The 23,821-nt window shown below is 35.6% G+C and overlaps 1 protein-coding gene across 1 annotated transcript; it reads left to right on the top strand.

The window, feature by feature from the left end:
• Positions 1-520: 520 nt before the first annotated feature.
• On the top strand, positions 521-19,456 carry GCK72_012576 (uncharacterized protein; the record flags this gene model as incomplete). Its single annotated transcript, XM_053729219.1, has 13 exons — positions 521-525; positions 1,295-1,357; positions 2,423-2,576; positions 5,719-5,953; positions 6,220-6,417; positions 11,425-11,550; positions 12,444-12,962; positions 13,358-13,789; positions 13,892-14,071; positions 16,475-17,593; positions 17,647-17,805; positions 18,155-18,323; positions 19,198-19,456. The coding sequence occupies 13 exons, from the start codon at positions 521-523 to the stop codon at positions 19,454-19,456; spliced, it is 3,618 nt and encodes a 1,205-aa protein (XP_053583991.1).
• Positions 19,457-23,821: the final 4,365 nt, after the last annotated feature.

The raw sequence follows: 23,821 nt of genomic DNA on the forward strand, positions 1-23,821 counted from the left end.
CCCCTATCATCACCATCCCAGATTCTATGTGTGTGTGTGCTCGCCGAGCACACACACACAGACAATTTCACGGAGCTTGACCCTTCCTTTTCTCTTTTCTCTCGATTTTTTTCAATTTCCTCTCTCTCAAGTTTTCCGGAAAAGAGGAGAAATGTGATGAAAACACTTGTTCCGTGACCTCGTTTTCATCTCATTTTTACACAAAAAATACATAGATTTTTGATAGAATCAATGTGTATACACTTTGATAGTGAGTTTGTAGAATGATTTTTCAGTAAAAGAAGCATTGCTTAACCAAAATCGTGATTTAGTTTTTTAAAGGTTTTGAAGCAGGTAAAATTTCTTTTCAAATAGTTCCTTCAATGAAATTTTGATTAAATCAAACAAATGGGGAAATTAGGAGTAGATTTTTTGAAAGTTTCGAAACAGTGATGTTGAATTTCTGGAAAACATTTAACTAAAATGTTTCATTAATAAATTCTTACTGTGGAAGACGAGACGTTTTCAAAACGAAATTCTAATGAAGTAAGTAACTCACTGCGTTACACTAATTTTACACTTTTTTGAAGCGGTGTAAGCTTTATTGGTACATATCTATTCAAGCAAAGTTGAGAATTAAGAATCGCAGTACTATGAGGAAGTTGTGAAACTGTAGTAATACTTCAAGAACCTTCGTAAAAGCTGAAAATAGCGACGAATAAAACTCTTTACAACTTAATCGTCCAGAAGAAACACTAATTTTTTCGGTTTTAGAAATATGAAGAAAGTAGTTTTCACTTTTTCAAATAGTTTTTTTTGTTTCCCGAGTTTTCCAAGCAACATTCACGAAAGTAGAAATGGTTATTCCAACAATTTTCAATTTTTTCCTCCTGTTTCGAACGCAACATTTTTGAAGTTAAACTTTATCTCGTTTACTTGTATCAGATTTATCATCAGAAATACATATTGTTTTTATTTTTGAACGTGTGACTCCCATATCCAATGGGTATACCAGATTAGTGTCAATAGGGGACTTAAAACAACTGACTATAATGATTTCTGTGTACCCTTCTTAATCTTCTGAAACAGCAAATCTTGTATTTTTTCGCTCGAAGTACATATCTGAAATTTTTCATGTTTCTCAAAATTCATAACTATAGAAACTCGTAATCGGGGACAATCAGGATACCGTAATATGTTTATTCCCTGTAAGTTTTTCTCTGATTGATGTGGCGTATTTCGTAAATCTCTGAAATGTCTCTCCCCTCTCCACTTTCTGTAGTCTTCAAATAATCAATCCCACATTTTTTTTCAGCACAGTACCAAAAGAGGCGGTTCCGCAGGAGTGGCTCGTCGAGAATCAGGTCGTTGATCCAGAGTGAGTTGTTTTTTTTTTCTTCAAATCTTCATTTCCGTTTCAAAAAATACAAAAAAATGAGTTAAAAATGTATCATAAATCTCATTCCCTTTGTTCGGAGTCGTTCTCGGAAAGTCCTGCTATGATTATATCAAAATTACTCCAAATCAGTACAAAAAACATTGAATTCGAAACGGAAAAAGAAATATCAAAAAGTTGCAAAAAATACGACGATTTGTTTCGAGTTGACCTCAAACCATATGTTCGATAGTGCCACTTGCCTGCTGCCGTCCAGCTGTGACAATGTGTCTTTTTTCTTATTTTTTTCTCAGCCAACTCGTTGTTTCTCAACTCGGAAAGACTAATTGGAGTATGTAGCAAACTTCTGTTAGGAATGGATATTTTGAAACAGCAGTGAGAATGTACGGTTTTGTGTAGTACTGAAAATAGGGTTGGGAGTTCTAGTTACAATTCTACTCGCCCCCATCTTCATGGAAATTTAGAAATCGTTCTCCACTCTACCTGTATAAAACATGAAAGTGTTTGCGGACTGAAGTTTCCGCGCTCTAGTAAAGCCACGCCCCTTTCAGCTGCCGATACTACATAGCACGAGTTCCTAGTCCTTTTCCAAATACATAGTACTAAGGGCTTTCTGTGGACTGATTAGATTCAACTGGAATCTCTTGAAGTCATAGCTTTGCAACAGTTGAAAAATCCTGAGTAAATTGTTCGGATGAAACGGAAACTGTATGTTTTTATTTTATCTATCACTTTTATGTAACGGTAAAAGTTTCAGTTCAGAGTAAATTTTCTTACTAAATTTCCTATTACCCATTCCCCGTCCCTGAGACGAGGTGGGGGTCTCGTTGCAGAATTTTGGTTTACAGCGGCTCTCTACCGTACTTTACCCATCAATACGTTTTAATACTACGGTAATCGCAACGAGACCCACATCTCTTCCCCAGCCGGAACTTTGAGAGAGTGTCGGCGAATGGGCAATAGCTATACTGGTTTTACTATTTCACATCAAAAATAATCTATTTCACTTTCTTTTCCCATATTAGTTCGGTATTTATTTTTTTGCAGAATGGCAACCTCATACCTGACGGAGTCACTGGCAGGACCAACAAGTGCACGAGGATCATCATACTCATACTCCTACGAATCACACTACGATAACCCACCGGAGGAGGAATACGAACACTTTACGAATGATGATGGCGTACATCAGATGCAGAAAGTGAGTTGTTTTATTTGGAATTTTGAAAAAAAAATTGCAAAAATGCAAAGAAAATCGAAGCTGATCAGCTAAACTATGGATACGGAATAATGCATCGTGACTTGGAAACTGAAGTATTTTTTACTACAAGTCACTCTTTGTCTCTTTATGAAATTTTGCAAACACATTCTAAGTTTTCTGGTCAATTTCAAACAAAAAAAATTAACTTTTAGATAGAGTAGGGACTTTTTGATAGACTGAATACATTAACAGTAACGTTTTTTCTTGTATTTCGGTTACTTTTATAAAAATTTTCAATTTCCGCTTCGATGTAAGTGTCTAAAATCGTCATGATAAATCTACTCTCTTCGTGAAAGGAACCAATAATAAGATTCAAAAATTTTTATTTAATTCCAAGTTGAAGCAGTAACTGCAGGAAGTCTTTCTGACTAATGATTTGGAAGAAATCGTCCTTACCATCAAAAATGGCGCATTTTTAAGATAACTTATGTTAATCTTGAAACAATTTTCTTATTCAATCAGAAATTTAGAACAATGAAATTTAAACTAGAATCACACTAGAATCGCAATTTTCTCAATTTACTATGAACCATCATTAGAACAGTATTTATTAAAGCAACTTTTGCTTATGGAAAGTGAACTGGCCAAAAATTCAGAAGCGGTCTTAACGAATCCAAGAAACGGAATTATTAGTTATTTTATTCATAGGGCAACGTTTGTTAGATACAATACATTAATATTACCTTTTTAGAAATGCTGGTCGCTTTTTTTTGATTCCTCAGAACAATTACCAACTGTGAACCGCATAAATATTAATTTGATCCGAAGCAGAAACCGAAACTTTAAAAACAATTTCTGTCAGTTTTACAAAGATTGTAAGAAAGGTGAACAATGACGACTTCGAAATTATTATCGAACATGTATTTTAGTTTATGCCATTTTCGAAATAGTATTTCTATTCAATTAGAAATAAGAATAGGAGAAACATGACAATATCGCTGTTTTTTTTTTTCAAAATCATATGAATTATTATCAGAACAGTCTATTTGTTATTCACTTTGTTATTAGAGAATATAACATTTTCGATAAAACTTTATCATAAAAGTGAAAATTGTGTAACTGCAAAATTTGTCTGCTACTTTTCAACTATGATTCAGAATTAGAAGAAATTCCGAAAAGTCATCAAAATTATACTCATTTTCGATGAAAAATTGAAAAAATTTCAAGAAAAACTTTGAAAAAATTGGATCTTTTTCCAAACCGGGCCTTTGGGCCTTGAAGAGTATGAAAAAGTGATGATTCAATGTTTTTCGTGGTTATAATTGGGCTAACAAAAATATTGATAAGTGTTTCCATAGGTCACTTATAAAATTATATCGTTAGTGGTTCTCACTTTTTTCCTATTTCGTCTAGTGAAGAAATTTTGTTAGCTCTTTGAATTTTGATAATTTGTAGAACTGTATTCCATCGAACCTTCTTGAACAACTTATACTTTTCTCTGCGTCTCCGTTTTCTATGCATTTTTTTCTCCAAATTTGCTAAACGAGGCTTTGAAAACTAGACTAATTAACGTACTGTTTCGATTTTGTGATTTAACTATAGGATTTTCTTAGAATTTCACTGTGATGAATTTTACTGTGGCAATACCCTCTCTCCTGCAAAAAACTGATATCAGATGACCCTGATGTCTTCTCCCCTTTTTTCCCCCTATCCCTTCTTTTATTTTTCAATTTTTCTTTCAAATCACAAAATCATATCGTACATATAAACAGAAAAAAGAGGGAGAGAGGGGAGAAAAGGAGAAAGGAAAACTTGTAGAAAGAAGATTTGACCCAATCCATTTCTCCTCTATCAACACAATAGTTTTGTGTTATCATTCTTCTTCCTGTCAATCGTTTTCGTCCCGATTCTTCATTTTTTTTTCACTTTTTCGATTCTATAGATTCGTCAGTTTGTATAGAATGTCTGAGAAAAGTGGATATGTGAGATGCGGAATAAGAAAAAACCTAGAGAGGATTGAAAGTAGTGAATCTGAAACAGTCACATTTATTGAAGTAATTAATGAAATGAATGAAATCGATTAAAAAATGTCCGCTGAGGCCAGACAACTATCAAAATTCGCAATAGTATAAAACTAAACCTGCTTCACAACAGTTATTAGAGCTCTAATGTTTTTCATCAATCGTTAACCTTTTTGCAATGTGTTCTTAAATTATTTTCTGTTTCGATTCCATTTGATCAGTCACTTTCTAAAATATACGTGTTTCGCCCATCAATAACAAACCTTGAGTTGCAACCCCTAATGATAACTGTCCAAATGGTGCATTTCAAAACTAGGCCAATTGACTTTGAAATTAAAATTCCACATCCCTTTGCGAGTTTTGTTTCGTATCTTGTCCGGGTGGTTCTCATATGGGGTAGCATTGAATTCGGCTCTGGCCAATCCGCAACGAGACTGTTTCATATAATTAATTGTTTGAAAAGTCAAAGGAATGATTTTTTGTGATTATCATAAAGGATCCAGTCTGTTTGCCCTAACATCCAGATGTCCGAATTTTTGCATTTTTGATTTTACTGCTTCCCATCAGCTCCAATGGCAATACACCAGTCACTTATAATCTTCTTTTTTTTTATTTTAAAACAATAATTTTTATCAGATTTTCGAAAATTTGTGTTTCAGCCGGTTCACAAAAATGTTTGTCCAAAAAATCAACATTTTTTTCGGAAATAACTGAAAACTGTTTTTCGCGTAGAATTGGCGTTTTTGACATTTTCTAAACTTTAAAACTTTTGTTATACAGCTTGTTTTATGAGAAAAACAGATTTCAGCTATTTCAACAAAAAAAAAATTTAGGTTTTTTGAACAAAATTTCCCGTTTATTGAAACCACAAATAATGACTTTTGACTTCTCAAACAATCAATTATGTATTTGAAAAGTCAGAATATTACTGAAAAAATAAGGAAATTGACGCTAAATGTCCCGGAACCTCGAATCCGACACCCTGAAAACAATTGGCCGAAATAAATTATCTTACTGTATCAACTACATAAGAAATACAATGATCTTGTTTTGATCTAATCCCTATTAGACATCCTCAAAATATTCTACAACCCAAAAATCTCAATTTCCCATGATTCCAGGTCACCCGAGTCACAAAAGTCACAACAACCCGATCCGTCCGTCAAGTTCCCGTGCAATCCCCCTACTCGAACATCGACTTCGATTCCTCTGGACTTCCCACTCCATCTCCAGTTATTGATAGAGATCCGAGTTTAGAAATGATGGCTAGAATGGGAAATGGAACATCCGGAGGACATGATTCAGAGGATCGAGCAGCTCCACCACCGGCACCTCATGGCAGGTTTTTGCATGAAGGTGAGAGGGTTTGGGGTCATGGTTAGCAAACTGGAAAAATTCTGATCACATCGGTTTTTTTCCTTAAAAATTGTTTTGTCCTGTTTCCAGAGGTAACAATCTGATTGCTCTATGATGCATTACATTTGACATCTGAAACAGAAAAAAACTGACAAAAATTTAGTTTTTACCTATTTCCCACTGTTTCCTCTACATTTTTTATTCCTATGAAGCCGCTATGAAGCGATTTTTCTGTCGAACTAAGTTTCTAACATTCATTCTTCCAGACAGCGGAATCCCATCAGCTCCTGGTGTCCCGGATGTCGTCGACGCTGGTATCGGAGAGGTTACTGTAGTTTGGAGTGCACCACTTCAAAAGAATGGAGGAGAGATTCGAGGATATCAACTTCAGATGAGAGAGTTACCAGATGGAGAATGGGAAGATATGGGTGTGGATCAATTGATTAAGGACACCAGTTGTAGAGGTGAGGAAGGTTCTTGAAGCGGGTGTGGAACGAACCCGAACTTTAAAAATCCCTGTTATGAAGTAGTTGTAACCGGAGAAAAATCTTCGCGGGGGCGGTTTTCTGCACTTTTTCTGTTAAAAATTTCCATTAAACAATCCTACCCTTTTCAATTTTCCCATTCCAACTTGTGTTTAGTCACCGGCTACCAGATGACTCACCTTGTATGACATTTGTTTCTTTTTGTGTTTTTTGACTCACTTATGAAACAAAAAACAGAAGAGGAACGGCGGAAAACTGTAGTTTTGACTGTTTTTTTTGTCGCATTTCTTTTCTGCTGAACATCGAACTTTAGCAAACTCATTTTCACTCAATTCCAAGTATTCTGGAACAGAGAGTTTCAGCAGAGTTATTGATTGAAATTTTCTTCTCAACAGTATCATCAAGATCGCATTGTTTTCTTATCAAGATACCGCATCACAATTAAAAAAAAATAATACCGCTTCATCATTTCTTCATTTTGAACCAGCGTTTTGAATCTCGATTCACAATGTACTAGCATAATTTAGCATAAATTTTTAAACTTTCCCTTGATATTTACTATCTTCGCATGAATTCTCATTAAGAGTTTTAGTTTCAGTGGGTAGTGATAATAAATCAAAGCATGTACGATTACTATTGAACCAGATTTCACATTGAAATTTAAACTCAACTGATAAATTATTTTCCGAGACCGGTTTCTCTCCGTAATCTCTAGGCGTAGTGACAATCAACTGCACAGATTTGTTTTCAAAAAATCGGTTCATCATTTCGCGTTTTCGAAAAAGCTAATAACTAAACTTTAGACCAATAGACTTTTGGTAACGTACCAATGAAAACTCATTTCTCACTCAATTCTAAGTAATCAGGAACAGAATAGTTTTAGCCACGTTTTAGCTATTTTTTCTTGTGATGTATCAATTAGATACATACCACTGTTTTCTTATCAAAAGTTTCAGTTTCAGTGGGTCGTGATTATAAAGCCAGTGCGATACTTTAATACTAGAATCTTAATTTCGTTGTTCCAGCGAATTTTGAACTTTTGTCCACTCTAAAGTACGATGTAATGCAAATGTTGCCGTTTTTTGCAACAAAAATATTTTCCTAAAATGGTTCTTCTTTATAATCAGACTCGGATTTCATTATCACTGTTTCACCAAACTTTGAATCTTTGTTCACAATTTAATGGTCACTAAGAATTTTAAACTATCTGCACAATTTTTCTGAAAGAAAACTTTTTACCACTTCCTCATTTTGAGCCTAATTGTAAGCTAAAAAATACGATAGTCACAGCACTTCGGATAAATGCAAACTTGTCAAACTTCGGTCGGGCCCGGCTCGGACTGGTTTCAAGAAAAGGTACCGGGCCGAGCCGAGCCGAGAAAGTTCTAATTTCGGCCCGGACAGGCTCGTGACAAGTTTGAATAAAAGCCTAAAATATATACCAAAACTAACTCCTATGTATTACATAAGAAGTAATTCCGATTCTCACACATTTTCTTGTCTAAAGTTTGACCTTCTCTTTCCTCCCCCTTCATTTATTTTGTTCCCTCCTCATGCCCACCTGTCTAATGTTTTCAATCGGCACTCCCGCTGTGAGAAATCAAGAACATCCTTCTCTCCTCCTTTTTTCGGTCACTTTACTACTTGTGTTCTTACCCAAGAGATCTTTTCCGTTTGAAGCAATTTTTTTTAGTTTAGTGTAGTTGAAAGAGCGATAACAGTGTGATTTTAATATTTTGCGCCTAATATCAATATTCTGAAACTGTGAAATTGTTTCATATGTATGGTTCAGTACAATCATAAATTTCCAGAATTTTCTTTTGTTCCGATCGCTTAAACAATAAAAAGAAAAGAAAAATTTAAGGTGTGCACATTCTAATCTTACGATTAATCGCAATTAAACAAAATTTCCCTATATTTAAATTTTTCAATAAACAGGAAAACTTTGAATTTAACTTTTAAAAAATCAAGTTTCAAGATTGTTAGAAAGTCGGCACAACTTGAAATCTCACAGTTTTTTTTGTTAATCTTGATATTTTCCTGTTTCTTAACAGTGTCAACCAGCATTTGTCGAATTTTGTTAGTTGTATCGTTTACGGGCTCATTCACATAACAATAAACTTCTCAAACAGATCAGATATCGATTTTACAGTAGCGAGCATAGGTGAGGGCAGATTCATACTTTCATGTGTATCTCTGCTGAATCGTGTTCGTTTTGCATAACCTTTTTTTTTGACAAATAGCTAAAACATTCAGTAATAAGAAAATAAGTTTTTTGAAAAAGTTAACATTTCAAATTTTATCGATAATCGATTTTTCCTGACCGTGATTTGAAAATTCAAAAAAAAAAACTTTTTATTTTTCTCTTGGAGTTATTGAGTTTTTAATGTCAAAATGATGGATTATGTTCAAATAAACAAAAAATTATGTTGAATTAGTTTCTTAGTTCCTGAGCATCATGCTAGAGCTCCAGAAGTCAAAAGTGGCGCCCTCGGGAAAACCATCATAACTCATCAAAAAATTATCCAAATTAGCCAAACCATGTACCAAAAGACGTGTTTTGAGTTTTTCTACAAAACAACATCAAAAAATCAAGATTTTAGAAAAATAATTTTTCTAATTTTTTTCACTAACAATTTTTTAAATTCCTATTTTTTCTCAATTTCTGGTATTTTCTGACCACAACACGAACAAGGAACACATACATGTGTTTTATTATGTGTGATAAAGCATCTTGTATGCAGTTTTTGAAAGTTATGTTTGTTTTTCATCCAGAAAATACCAGAAATTGAGAAAAAATAGATTTTTTTTAAAAACAAATTTTTTTCACTCAAAAATTTTTCATTCCAATTTTTCCTGGATTTCCGATATTTTCTGGCTATAAAACGAACAAAAAACACAAACTTGTGTTTTATTATTTGTGATAAAGCACTTTGCATGCAGTATTTGGAACGTATGCTTGTTTTATAGCCAGAAAATATCGGAAATCCAGGAAAAAATTGGAATGAAAAATTTTTGAGTGAAAAAAATTTGAAAAATTATTTTTCTAGAATCTTGATTTTTTGATGTTGTTTTGTAGAAAAACTCAAAACACGTCTTTTGGTACATGGTTTGGCTGATTTGGATAATTTTTTGATGAGTTATGATGGTTTTCCCGAGGGCGCCACTTTTGACTTCTGGAGCTCTAGCACGATGCTCAGGAACTAAGAAACTAATTCAACATAATTTTTTGTTTATTTGAACATGTTCCATCCTTTTGACATTAAAAACTCAATAACTCCAACAGAAAAATAAAAAGTTTTTTTTTGAATTTTCAAATCACGGTCAGGAAAAATTGATTATCGATAAAATTTAATATGTTAACTTTTTCAAAAAACTTATTTTCTTATTGCTGAATGTTTCAGCTATCTGTTAAAAAAAAAAGATTATGCAAAACGGACACGATTCAGCAGAGATACACATGAAAGTATGAATCTGCCCTCACCTATGCTCGCTACTGTATATTAATTACTAAAAATTTTTGATAAGAAAACAGTGCAGTTCCATCAAGATCTGATTAGTGAGTAAAATTTCTCAGAAGTTAGTGACATCATCTAAAAGGCTGGTCTTAGTCGTTTCTTTCTTTTCGTTTTTTCTGATTGACTATCAGCTCAAAATTTAACATGAACGAAAAATATTCTTCGTGCAACCGTAAAATGCATTATTTGTGAATTTTCTGTTCTAAAAAGTTGATATAATGCAATCAAAGAATAAATTGTGGTGATGTAGTGTTTTCGTTACTATCAGTTCTGAACAGTAACTAGATGTGGATTTTCCGAAAAAAACGAATAATGGAGTTTTTTTTCTGTCAAAATTTCTGTCATTGTCTATAACTAGCTGTAGGACCAGTGGGATCTGAAATCTTATGAGAAGTCTATTGGAGTTGTCTCCTAGAAACATTTTCCAACAAAATCTGAGATTTCAAGACAAGATGTTGAGGCTCCCTTGCGAGTATTCAAAAACATCTGCCGAGACTGAACTTTTTTTTAGAATAGCAACAACAGAAGCGTTAGAACCACAAATTTGTATTTTTCTCAAAATTTTTGTCCAAGGTGAAACTGTAAAAAATGTTTCAGAAAATTCATTTATAAATATATATATTTTTGAGATACTTAAACTTTTACTTCCTTTGCACACATTATAATAAATTCACACCATTCCCATTTCCACACCACAAATTTTTTAATCAACTTTCTGAAACATTGAAGAATCAGCAAAAATAATTTCTAGACCTGCCTTTTGGTGACTTACTCAAGCCTCGCTCACAATTTTTTGACCTACCATAATAATGGGGGAATTTTTGGAAACAAGGGCCACATTTTCCATCGGCCTTCATTTTTTGTTCAATTTAATCTATTTCTCGTTTTTATACGGTTGTATTGCCAACGTTCATTAACTAGTCTTATTTCTGAAAATAGTAACTTGAAACAGTAAAAATCATGTTCCCCCATCAAATCTGACCTTTTTACCTCTGTTTATCTGCCCGATGCCATCTTGTTTATAACATAACACATCGTCATCTTGTCCCTCCAGAAATCTCTGCGTCTCCACCCTCCTCCACACTATTTCTCTAGTGAGGTAAATGTAGAAAAGTGCAGAGATAACCATCTCGACCTTATTCCTCTCTCCTTCCTTGTCCCCCCTAATTTTAGTTGAATTGATTTGACCTACTTGCTATTCTAATATTAGACTGTGTGAATGATTGTTGAGAGACATTTGGAGCTCACCGAGCACCATGAGCATCATCAGAGTTTTGCGGAGGTTGATGAGGAAGGTAGAGCACTTTTTTGTTTTTTTTGCAAAATGAATATTTTTAGGGACCCTACCACCTCAAATTGACCTTTTGAAACATTTATAAAAAATAATTTTCCGGTTTCATTCATACGATTTTTTAAGCGTGTACCAAAATTCAATGGTACATTTAGTCCAATTAAATTTTTTTTGCAGTAACAAATCTGACATCACACGAAGTGCAATTCCGAGTATCGGCCTACGGAAGAACCGGCTTCGGACCCACATCCAATCCGTCACTACCCGTCAAAATTCCGATCAGTGAGAACGATTTGGCCACGTGTGAGTTTTTTTTAATACGGTTTTGGGGAAGTGAGAAAAAAATCGGGGATGAAAATTTTATGATTAGTATTGTGTGGCCGCTAGATTTAATGAAATTTTCGGTTTTAAGGACCAGGTCACAGAGGTGCGAGGCGTAAGGTCCACGACAAAAAGATTTAAATTTTTCCGTGTTGCGTTGCGTGCGAGTCGTTATATTGAAAGATACGACAAAAAACGTAAATTTTGAATTTGGGATTCATCCAAGTCTTTTTTGGTACCGTGTGCGACGGAGCGCGATTAAGAGATTTTACGCCTCGCACTGTTGCGCCAGGTGCAATTTTTTTTTTGAAGTCTTCTGTTAGCCGGATTTTAACATAGCGTTCGATATTACTTTACCAAAATTCTAAACTCGAAACTGTAAAAATTTGCGAGCGAATTTTTTTTGCGTAGCGTAAATTTACTGAGCCTTAAACAATACAAAGTTCTTATTTGGATCTCAGCAAAATCTATTTTTGGCACCACGCTAACTGTTGTGCAACAGAGCACAATTGCTACACCTAGTGAAATCTCGAAAAGACGCGTGACGGTGGGAAAACTGACCAAAAATTGGGGAAAACTGACATGAATCGGATAAAAAATTGGTCTATTAAGCTGCGTATGGAATTGCCACAGTAAAATGTCGAATTGGAAGTCTAGTGGAGCGCGTTTAATTACAGTACTCACCTCCAGATTCCCGCGATGCTGGGACCTAGCTATAATCCTTGCGCAACACGATATCAGCAACCGTGCTTCAATGGATTTCTAGTTTCATGCCAGAAACATTTTTATAGAAATTAGTGTTTCAGTCAATTAACTTTCGCAAACTCAATTCCAATATTTGATGAACTGCCAATTTCAACAATATCCATTTCCAGCTGCCGGCGCGCCACTGGCTCCTGGCAGACCATCGGTCATCGCCGTCGACGGACAAGGTGTCCTTCTCGAGTGGACCGCTCCAGTCGCCGACGTTCACTCCTCCCCTCCCCAAGGATACCAAGTCGAGTACCGTGTCTACGGAAGTCGTGATTGGATGATAGCCAACGAGCAACTCGTCCAAGACACAATGTTCACCGTCGAATCCCTTCGTCCCAACGGAGTTTACGAGTTTCGAGTGCGCGGGAAGAATCAGGATGGGCTAGGACACCCGAGTCTATCCTCCGGAGGTGTCGCTATCCGTCCAGCAGCGCCGCAGAGAAATGTGCCAACTAGAAAAGTGTCGGAGAGTGTGAACCCACCGGGACAGCCATCAATGGTGGAGGCTGGAGATGATTGGGTGAAGTTGGAATGGGCGCCAAGTGCAGAGAATGCGGGGTATATTGTGGAGTACAGAGAGGTCGGAGACCCAACATGGCATACCGCCAACTATGACCCAATTGTGCAGAATGGGATACAAGGTGAGTTGAAATTTCTTGAATTTACGGTTCTATTCCAGTTTAGATGTCATTTGAAAACTCAAACGTCCCAAAAAACACTTAGACGTCCCTTAAAACATTTCGATGCCTCTCAAAACATTCAAACGTCCTTTTTGGTCCCAAAAATGCTCAGAAATTTTTAAAATCCCAAAAAACGTTTCGGCGTCCCAAAAAATATTTAGACGTCCTGTTAACACTAAAAGTCACTGAAAGTGTTTAAGGGACGTCTAAATGTTTTTCGGGACGTTTAAACATTTCTGAGCACTTTTGGGACCACAAAGAGCGTTTGTGTCGTCTTTGTGTTTTTTGGGACTTCCAAGTTTTTAAGGGCATCTAAACTGGAATAGAGCCAAGTTTTCCTCAATTTCAATTTTCAGTGGAAGGACTGCGTCGCAACTCGACCTACGAATTCTGTGTGATCTCCGTCATCGACGCGGTCTCCTCACACCCATCGGAAACTTCCGACGTCATTAATCTCCGCCCGCAGGGTCGCGCATCCTCCCTTCGCGTCGTTCCAGAAATGACCGAAGCTCCAGAATTCTTGGACATCGATGGAGACAAGATTACGATTTGTTGGTTGCCTGCTCACAGTCAGCTACCGGTTATGGGGTATGACGTGGAATTCCGAGACCTACAACAAGACGATCGCTGGTACAAAGTGAATGATCAACCGGTGTTCGCGTGTAAAATGACAGTGGGTGACCTAATTCTGGATCACGATTACCAGTTCCGAGTGTTGGCTCACAATGCGTCCGGATGCTCCCAACCGAGTCCACCGTCACAGTTTGTGCACATTGAGCCGTCCACAAGTGAGTCATACCTTTAAAAAAAAGTCAGCTGTTTCTTATCAGTGACAAAGGTTTCTTATCACCTTGTTTCCTAGTTTCATAACTCTCAAATTTGATTTCCAGACCGCCTCTCCTCCCACACCTTGGACTCGCCGAATCTTGGACACAACGATATTGTTAAGTACGTGGAGGCTAACCGTTTCGGTGCAGTACCGTTGCTTCAAGAGGAAATGGTTCGAGAGTCGCCACCACTTCCGGAACGAGATGATTCACCGCCGCCGTTGAGACGGGCGAATAATAATGGTGAGTGATACAGATATTTCACAACAATACAATCCTAAATAAGGACTTTGTTGATAAAAAATGAAATAGGAAAAATGAAACCGAAAATATTTGGAGAACGTGTTCTCTGTCAAATAATTCAAATTGATATGTTTCCAAACAAAACAAGTCAGTTGCCTATTTTTTTTGTACTTGACAACTTTTTAATTGCTAAGTACGTAGTGTTTCTCGGATAATGTCTTTTGAAGACAGGTTATAAGGAGTGAAGCGATAATGAGAGAAATAAATTGTTAATAGTAATAGAGAAAAAAATAATGATAAAAAATATGGAGCAATTGAAACCGGGAAAAAAAGTTTAAAACTAGAAAAGTCATTTTAAGATTATATCATAATAAACAAATATATAAATAAATATCTCAATTTCGTACAAATAACACAAGAGTTAGAAGATAGCTTGATTTGTGTACACAACTTTCTGATTGTGTAAATCTCTAACTTTTCCAATTTTTGCTCGTTTTAAGAGTTTATTAGTCTAAAATAATCAGAAAAGCAAAATAAGTCAAGATTATGCTCAAATGAAAGGTCTCAACATGCGGATTTTGAATCTAAAATTAATATTTTGTGAAAATCAGTTTTGGTTGAGTTCTGACCTGTTTTAAGATGTGGAGAGTTTTGAATAGTTTTGAAAATCTGTAACTTTTTTAATTTTTTGCTTGTTTTGGAACATGAAATTGTGAAAATTGAAAGACATTTGCTTGCCTTTTAATTATGATATAAACTGTTGAAAACGATGGAAGAATAGCGCAACAATTCCACAACCACTCAAGGATCAAAATAGAAAACGTAAAACAGTAAAAAAAATTCTGAAATTGAATTTTTTGTTAACACTTTGAAATCGTGTAAACAGTGTCCCAAATAGTAAATTTTGTTAAGCATGAAATTTTTATGACAAATACAACTATGTAGTTTACGACTTTTTGAGTGCCATCGTAATTGTGAAAATTGAGAGACACTTTTAACTATGATTAAAAATGTGAAGAAGAGAAGGCAAACTCCTCATCAATTCCGCTATTACTCAAGGAACAAAATAGAAAATGTAAAGCAAAATTATTTTTTCAGAAACTGAAAATTTGGCAAAATTTTGAGAGCGTGTCCCCAGTGTCCGAAATAGTCAACTTGATTTGAGCGTAAAATTTTGTAGTTAACAACTTCTTTATAGCTATCGTGATTGTGGGAATTTGAAAAAAAGTATAGGAAATAGTAGAAGGAGTGTGAGATAGCTCTGACAATAAACTACAGTATCTGACTTCGCTTTCAATGATAAATGTTGCTGAAGGTGCCATTAATCTAACAGAGTCGAAATTACTGGCTGCACTATATGGAAAACTTGAAGTAGTAAAATAATCTAGCATCTAGCCCGAAACTAGAAATAGTCAAACTTTGAGAGCTTGTCTCACTGTCCCAAGCAGTTCATTTTGTTCGAGTTGAAAATTGCATTGGCAAGCAAACATGGGTTTCCATTTTGTAGTTTATATTTTTTAATAGGGTACGTAGTTTCTTACAGAAAGCATACTGCCACGGGCTGAAATTGGAATTTTTTTTTGGTCCGGCCCGAGGTTTGAAAATCAAACATTTTTTTAAAACTAAATTGTGAACCAAATTTTGAAACGTCGATTTTTGACTACACTTCAGAATTCAATCAAAAGATACTTATGAATCAAGAAATTGGATTTTTAAATGAAAAATCGTTGAAAATTTCAAAAAATGGGTCAAAAAGTAGGTACCTTTTCTTGAAGCGGGGCCGGGCCGAAATTTGACAAGTATGACGACAAGAAGCGAAAAAAAGGTTAAACAATCAATCATTGAAAAAAATGATGATGGAAATAAATCGGGAACTAGAAACAGTTTAAAAAAATTTAGCTCGAACAGAAAACACTCAAAGTTTGAGAGCGTTTGTGCTAGAAAAGACTGATGCATTATTTTCATAGTAGAAAAGTGGTTTGTACACCTGTGCAGCAGCAATAGTGAAACATGATAACGGAACAAAATGGAAAAGTTGAAACAGTGAAAAGGTTAGCTCCAAATTGGAAAGAGGCGCCACTTGAGAGTACATGGTCTTGTAAATAGTTATGTTCATGTTTGTCCTAACTTAAAATTTTTGATGAGAAATGACATGTCATAGTGTCATAGAATAACTTTGTTCAAATTGGAAATTTTTGGAATGAATAAAACTAGAATATCATTTTTGCAGTTGAAAATTTCATACAAAAAATGATAAAAACAAGTGGAAAAACTGAAACAGTGAAAACTTTAACCCACAACTGGAAATTATAGAATTTCGAGGCTATTTTGAAATAATCGCTTTTAACAATTGAATTACCATCAGTTAAAAGAGCGATAACTCAAAAACTCCATTATTTTCAGTCCAATGGCGCGATCCATCTCTCAAAGAAGTCATCGAGTACCTCTCCTCCCAAGACAAGGACAAACAACTAAATGCATCCGGTTACCTTCAACATCTCACCTACAGTGACAACCTCATCAAAGAAGAGACTCGAGAACTCGGTGGGATCCCGAAACTTATTGCTCTCCTCCGATCAGACACCCCGAGAATCCAGAAGAATGCCTGTGCCTGCTTGAAGAATCTCAGCTACGGAAAGGAGAATGATGCGAACAAGTTGGCAGTGATGGAAGGGGATGGTGTACGTCTTCTGGCTGAAGTCTTGAGAACAACTCATGATGCATCGGTCAAGGAGGAGGCAACAGCAGCTCTTTGGAACCTGAGCTCGGCGGATATGTTGAAACCAGTCATCCTTGAATCCGCTACGGAGATACTAAGCCAACAGGTTATCGCTCCAATCTTCACTCAAAACGGGTCAGGGACCGCTGTCGACCCATCCCGCCACTTTGGATCCACCCTATTCAAAAATTCTACTGGAATCCTTCGAAATGTGTCAGCAGCATCGCAAACCGCTAGACGACGCCTTCGAGATGTGCCGAATCTCATCGAAGCTCTGGTTCATTTCCTGACTCATTCCATACAAAGGACTCAGGTGGATACACCGACGGTGGAGAATGCGGTGTGCTTGCTGAGGAATTTAAGTTATAGAATTCAAGAAGTGGTTGACCCGAACTATGATCCAGCAGCCGCCCATATCAACTCGAAGAATATGAAACATGCGGCATCACCAAAGCCTAAAAAGAAGGAAAAAGAAAAGAAAAAGGATAAGGACTCCAAAAAAAACCCGAAGAACATCGCAACGGGACCATCCGTACTCTGGCAGCCACATGTCGTAAAACTCTACCTGAAACTTCTCCAAGATAGCTCTAATATTGAGACACTTGAAGCGTCGGCTGGTGCTATCCAAAACTTGGCCGCGTGCCAATTCCCACCATCTGCCGAGGTTCGTGCGGCGGTTCGTGTTGAGAAGGGCCTTCCGGTACTGGTAGAGTTGATCAGACTTCCCGAAGACTTTGTGGTGTGCGCAGTGGCGACGGCGTTGAGGAATTTGGCGATTGATCCAAGGAATCGAGAGCTTATTGGTTAGTTTATCTTTTCAACAACAAGTCAAGATTAACCGCTCAAAAAGTTTCAGGAAAATACGCTCTCCGTGAATTCCTCGACAAGCTTCCGGAGGCTGGCTCCCCACGTCGCAGCAACGTGTCCGATCAGACCATCGGAGCAGTCTTGGGAATTCTATTCGAGATTGTCAGGAGCTCGGCGGCCTACACGAAAGATGTTCATGAGTTGAAAGGTATGTAGATCAAAATGTTTTCGAAAATTTAAATTTTTTTATATGAATCGATTCAGAAAGCCTAGGTCCGAAAAAAAATCGCTCCTCGTCGTGCAATTGAATATTTTCAAAAATTTTCTTGCAAAAATTGAAAATTCACGTTCACTACGTACTGAAAAAGTGCGCGACGGATAGCGATTTTTGACACTTTGAGGCCTCATAACTCATTTCAGATTTTTTGATTTTCAAACATGGCTCCAAGAGAATTTTTTCTTTTCTCTGGGTTTCTGATTTGAAAAAACCTTAATTTTTGGAATAGTGGTGCCCCTTTTTAACCACATAGAAAACATCAAACCCAGTTTTGTTCCAGGCACCGACAAACTGCGAGCACTCTCCCGCTCGTATCCAACATATTCTCATCGAGTGTGCAAGTATGCCAGTCAGGTACTGTATGTGATGTGGCAGCACAAGGAGCTTCACGATGGATTCAAGAGGAGTGGACTCAAGGAGGCGGACTTCTATTCGGGAACTGCAAGGAGGTAAGAATCAGGATTTTCTGTTTCAACTAGTTTAGTTTTGCAAAAATATTATTTTTCTCCGATTGATCCGTTGTGTATAGAATGCGAAAAAAAATTCGGACAGATTTCGGAAAAACCGTTCGAAAAATTATGGAAATTTGCCCTGAAATTTTCAAAAATTAAGTAACAAAGCTAGTTTTTTTCCTGAACGTTTTTCTAATTTTGTACTCAAAAACTGGTTTCTGGAGTCTTTTCTTTAAATACTTACAGTTTTCATACAAATTCAAAATGTTTTCCTCCGAAAAACTCACTTTTAAAGACAGTTTTCTTGAAATTTTTTTTCGAGTTTTTCGGTTTTTTCGGTCAAAAATTTTCGAATAAAACGTTGATGTTCTCAATATTTCGGTTTTCGAAAAAAGGTTTCTTAGGGATCTACAGGTTGGGAAAATCCGGGCCAACCCGGCTTCGCCCGGATTCAAAAATGTGCGCAATTTTTTTTGAAATTTTTTTTGAAATTTTCATCAAAAAAATAGTAAAAATTCTCCAGTATTCTCGTACGCTTCAAAAAAATAGTCGAAAATTCGACTTTTTTGGAAAAAAAAAATCAAATTTTTTTGAAAATATTTCAAATTTCTACAAGAGCCGTGCCGAGGAAAATTCTTCAGTCGGCCCGGCCCGGCCCGGATTTTCCCAACCCTGATCTACAGTAAGGATCAGAATTTTCCGTTTCAACTAGCTTAGTTCTGCAAAGATTTTTTTCCCTCGATTGATCCGAACAGAATCAGCAAGGCTGTGCAAAATTTTTTTTTCGAAATATTCGATTTTTAGGTACAAAATTTTTCGAAAAAATTTCTGCGACAGATTCTAGGACGATTAATGTTCCTGCATTTTCCAGAGGCGACTCGTCTACCCTTGCGCGTCCCATCTCCTCGCAAGGCCGTGAACGTCCATCAATGCACAATCTCGACGAGACCCTTTCATCTGGCGGTGGCTACGGTACCATGGATCATCGTCACCCGCCAAACTCGAACCGCCCAGCCAGTGCCACGTCACAAACCATCCAACGAAGATACGACCAGGTGCCGAGTGGACCCGTCTACGCATCTGTAAACAAGCAATCGCCACGTGGCAATGTGGATGATAGCTGGGTATAGGTTTTTATTGATTTTTTATTTTTTATTTTTAAATTTGTCTTCCGTCTTCCCGCTGAGAAAATCGACTAGATTATTGTCTTTCCCCTTTTTCAACCCTGCCCAACACTTTCCAATTTTCACTTTTTATAATGCTCAAAATTTGCATTTTTGTCCCCTTCCTCACCCCCTCCCACAAAAAACCGGTATCTAGAGAAAAAGTTCCGAAAAATTATTGTTTTTATTCATTTGCAATTCCATACCCCCTCTCCAACTATGTGCTATTTTCTGACCCGTTTTTGCTCTTTTTACCCGAAATAAATCTAGATTACTGTAGAGATCGGTGTGCTTTCTTGTTTATATTCACGTTTTCGTAGTGAACGAAAAAGGAAAACGTGAATTTATGAGATAGCTGAAGCAGAAAATTTTTCAACGACCAAAATCGGTATAATCGGTATAATGTTATAGACTTCTATAAACTCTTCTTTTTCAATATTCTCGAAATATATTTACCTCGAAACCGAAAGTCTAGTGAAGCGCGTTTGCACACCACTTGGCAAACTGCCAATTGAGTCACCGCCCTTCGCACAAAAAAGTCGAAAAAAATTTCAGCCCACAAAAAAATGTTTCGATACAGTTTTCGACCTTCGTGCTGATTTTACTGGGGCGCAGATGCTTCTCATGAATCAGATCTAAAAATTGCCTGTTTATAGTCAGCTAAATAATTTGCTTTGTAAATAGTTTCTTTTAAAAATCTGACTAATCTTTCGGGTATATACTAACGGAGTCAAAAATCTGACCAAATGTTTCAAAACTATTTGAAACAGAGAGTACGAAACTAAATTCGAATTTTAAAAACTGAAAACAAAGTGTATCTCTTTTCTTGAGATAAGTTTGATTTTTGTCTCATTTTCGCAGGGTTACAATTAAAATATCCTACTAAACTTCTGAAGAAGAATGAATAGATTCAAAATAACACAATTTTGAACTTGTAAGTTTCTATAGTGTCGCCTAATGCACAAATGGTGTTGCTCCTTGATTTGTGGATTTATACAACGAATCGTCTGCTCAAATTCTTTTTTATTTTTTTAAATTATGCAAAACAGATTTTTTTTGAAAAGTGTTCAGAAGAGTTTGACGGCAAGTCGGTGGATCAACATGTCGTTTCGTAAAAGGATATTCTACTTTTGAGTTATAGTTGTTTCTGGTGATTCCGAAACACTCTGAATACGTGTTCGAGAACTTTCTGCAGATGCTGAAACAGTTTTCACCTGCCCGGCCCGACTCAGCAAAATCTGATTGGACTATGCAACCCCGTCCGACGGCAGGTTTTTTTCAGAAACATAAGATTTTTAGCCATTTCAGACAATATTTTTTATCTAAAAATTGTAACAGTTTCAGAACATCCTCATTGTGAGAAACTTTTATTTAAAAAATGTTAGGAATACTTTAAGCTCAGGTTTCTGAACATCTTTTTTCTGTATCAAAAACTTCAATTTCTCACGAAAATGAACGTTTTCTGGCTCATTCGATAGAGAATTTCATGATACACAATTCTGACAGATGAAACATTTTTTCATCTATTGCGCCGTCTAAAAACCTACAAATACTGCATTTTCAGTGCGAAAAAATAAAAATAAATTGAATTAAAACGTAAAACGTGAAAAAATTGACATCACGTTTCATTGCAGTTCTTTTTCGCAATGTGGGAGTCTGTGAGATGGTTAAAAAAGTAATTATTTTTAACCCCGGACTACAATTTTATGCTTAATGAAACTGCAGAAAAAACGAGTTATCAAAGTACAAAAATTATCATTTTGGCTACTTTTTAGCACGACTGATGTTCTTAAATTTTTTTAATGCTATCACCGGGTTTCTCGAATTTCTCAAAGATTCTGCGGGAAATATCTAAGTTTTAACTGTTTCATAAAATTTTTTTATGAGAAGTGATAAGTTTCCCACATGTCGTTGACAGAAACATATGTATTCATTAAACAACTCTGTATTATATATCAATTCTAATTTGAATATTCAATAGCAGAAAGTTATTAAAATTTCTAAAAAAGTGTATAAGAGAAATGATGTCCACAGTATCAATTAAGACTAAAAAAAGACTGAATAAACTTATTGAAAACGGGAAAAAAAGTATTATTGAAGCTTCTTACCGAATGGAAATTAGAATCTCAATGCGTTTCACACGCTATAGTTTATTTAAAAAATTAGTAAATACGCAATACCACCGCGGGTAAATTCGAATCTTGCATTTTAAGATGAAAGGACAATGTTGAACACACCAATTTTATCAATGACTAGTAACGTTTTTGCTTTTTTCAACAGAAAATAAATAATCACTGTAGAAATCGTGTACCATTTTACCGATTCACGTTCTTGTTAGTTTTGAAAGGAGGTGAAATATCATTTGAAATACGATTGATTACCATAAAGAGATCGCTGAAGCAGAAAATGAAGTATCTCAAAATGGAACTGACTATACAGTCAAACTGATCATTATTGCTGTTTCAAGATGGCCATTTATTCTTCCGAGCTTTCGCCATATTTAATTCTATTTTCGAATCGCAGTTTCAAAAGAAGAGAGCCATAACTCAAACCGTGAAACAGGTTTCTTATTGGAATCAGTTTGGTCTTTTCAGATTTTTTCACGAGCTATTGTTTTTTTAGTTCACGTTCATATTATTGCTTTTATAATTTGGTCAGTCTGTATGTACCAAAGGCTGAAGTTCAAAATAACGCAAGTAAGCCAAAACTGTTTCATATATTCTGTAAATAAACACATTTGTCATTTGACTGTTACACCAGTCGTTGTTATTTCGATTATGAAAAAAAACATCAGACTGGAGAATTATTGCAGAATAAGAGCACAATCTAGCAGAGATTTTGACACCATATTGAGATTTTTTTTTAAGTTTCAGAAAGAGAGAATTAGATATGCAGTTCTAAAACATTTCATTACAAATGAAAAATTAAAGAAACATTTTTTAATAGTTAAAGATAATTAACGTAATTGGTTTTAATTTTGCAGAAATTCCAACTGAACCATCTATGATTTAATGTTTTCACTAACTGTATTACCTTTATGTTTTTATAGCTAATTATGAGCACATCGGGATAAAACCATAAAAGGATAGTTGTGACAATTCTGCAAGATCATATAATATTATCTGTCCAACTATAACCGGGCATTTTTATGTTATTTAGTTGTATTCAGCTAATTCCTCGTACGATTATGCCTGGTTACGTCTAAGAAAAATCATTGTCATCAAAACAATTTAATGGTTTTTCAAAACAGAGTAGAAATGCAGTTCGAAGTCCTTGGATCAAAAGATTTTTAATTTTTTCTTTTTTTTGTGATATTTTCACAATTTTCTCCAAGTTTTCAAGACAACTGAAAAGCGTGATATAGTAAAAATAATTGTATAGTATACTGAGATAACACAGCATTCTATCTCATTACTAGACTTTATGACATGTGTTCGAAACATTATTTTTTGTAGCAAGAAACCATAGAAGTAATCGAATTTGAATTGCTGCATTAGACGAAATTCTTCTTTATAACTTCTTCTTTCGCGAGTGATTGATCAATCTTTTTAGAGCTAAACAAAGTAATTTTTAGTGGGAATGAGACATGTATGACATAGTTGTCCGTAATCCGGATTCCGGATTTCGGTATTTGAAAAAGTTCATTCCGGTTCCGGATTCCGGATACCGGAAAATTAAAAATTTGATTCCGGTTCCGGATTCCGGTTTTTCGGAAAATGGCATTCCGTACAACTATGATGTATGAATTTCTTACAGAGCAAGCTGTCACAATTTTGGGTCAAAATAGCACAGTTATGAAACAGTTTCTTCAACATGTATTTATCAGTTTCACGTTGTCATTAACCCATCATCGATTTTTGTTATTTTGATACAGTGGTTGAACTTCGTAAACACGACACTAGAAGGAAACTGATGTAACTATTTATTTTTCAATCACATTTCATTATCAAAAAAGTTTTTAGAAACCTGCTCCTCACACACACTCCCGGTACCAGTTTCGTTCGCCCGAATCAACTGCTTTTAAAGCCTTTTTTTCTCCAAGGATGAGCAACTTAGTTTATTCATTTGCATTTCTACACTTATTTTATTCATTCGCATTTATACGTGTTCAGAACAACTTGAAAATAAATCTAGATTGCTTTCCATACGGAACGGCGTTTCTAAACGGATTCATCTGTTCTACAAATTCTGTAAAATAAACACATTTATCACTTGACTGTTACGTCAGGTGTTTTCAAATTCTAAAGATGAATTAGACTGGAAAATTTTTGCAGAATCGAGAACATTTTTTTTAATAGAACGACACCTCTAATAGAACGACACCCATCTATA

The sequence above is a fragment of the Caenorhabditis remanei genome, chromosome IV (genome assembly GCF_010183535.1).
Source record: "Caenorhabditis remanei strain PX506 chromosome IV, whole genome shotgun sequence".
NCBI lineage: Eukaryota > Metazoa > Nematoda > Chromadorea > Rhabditida > Rhabditidae > Caenorhabditis > Caenorhabditis remanei.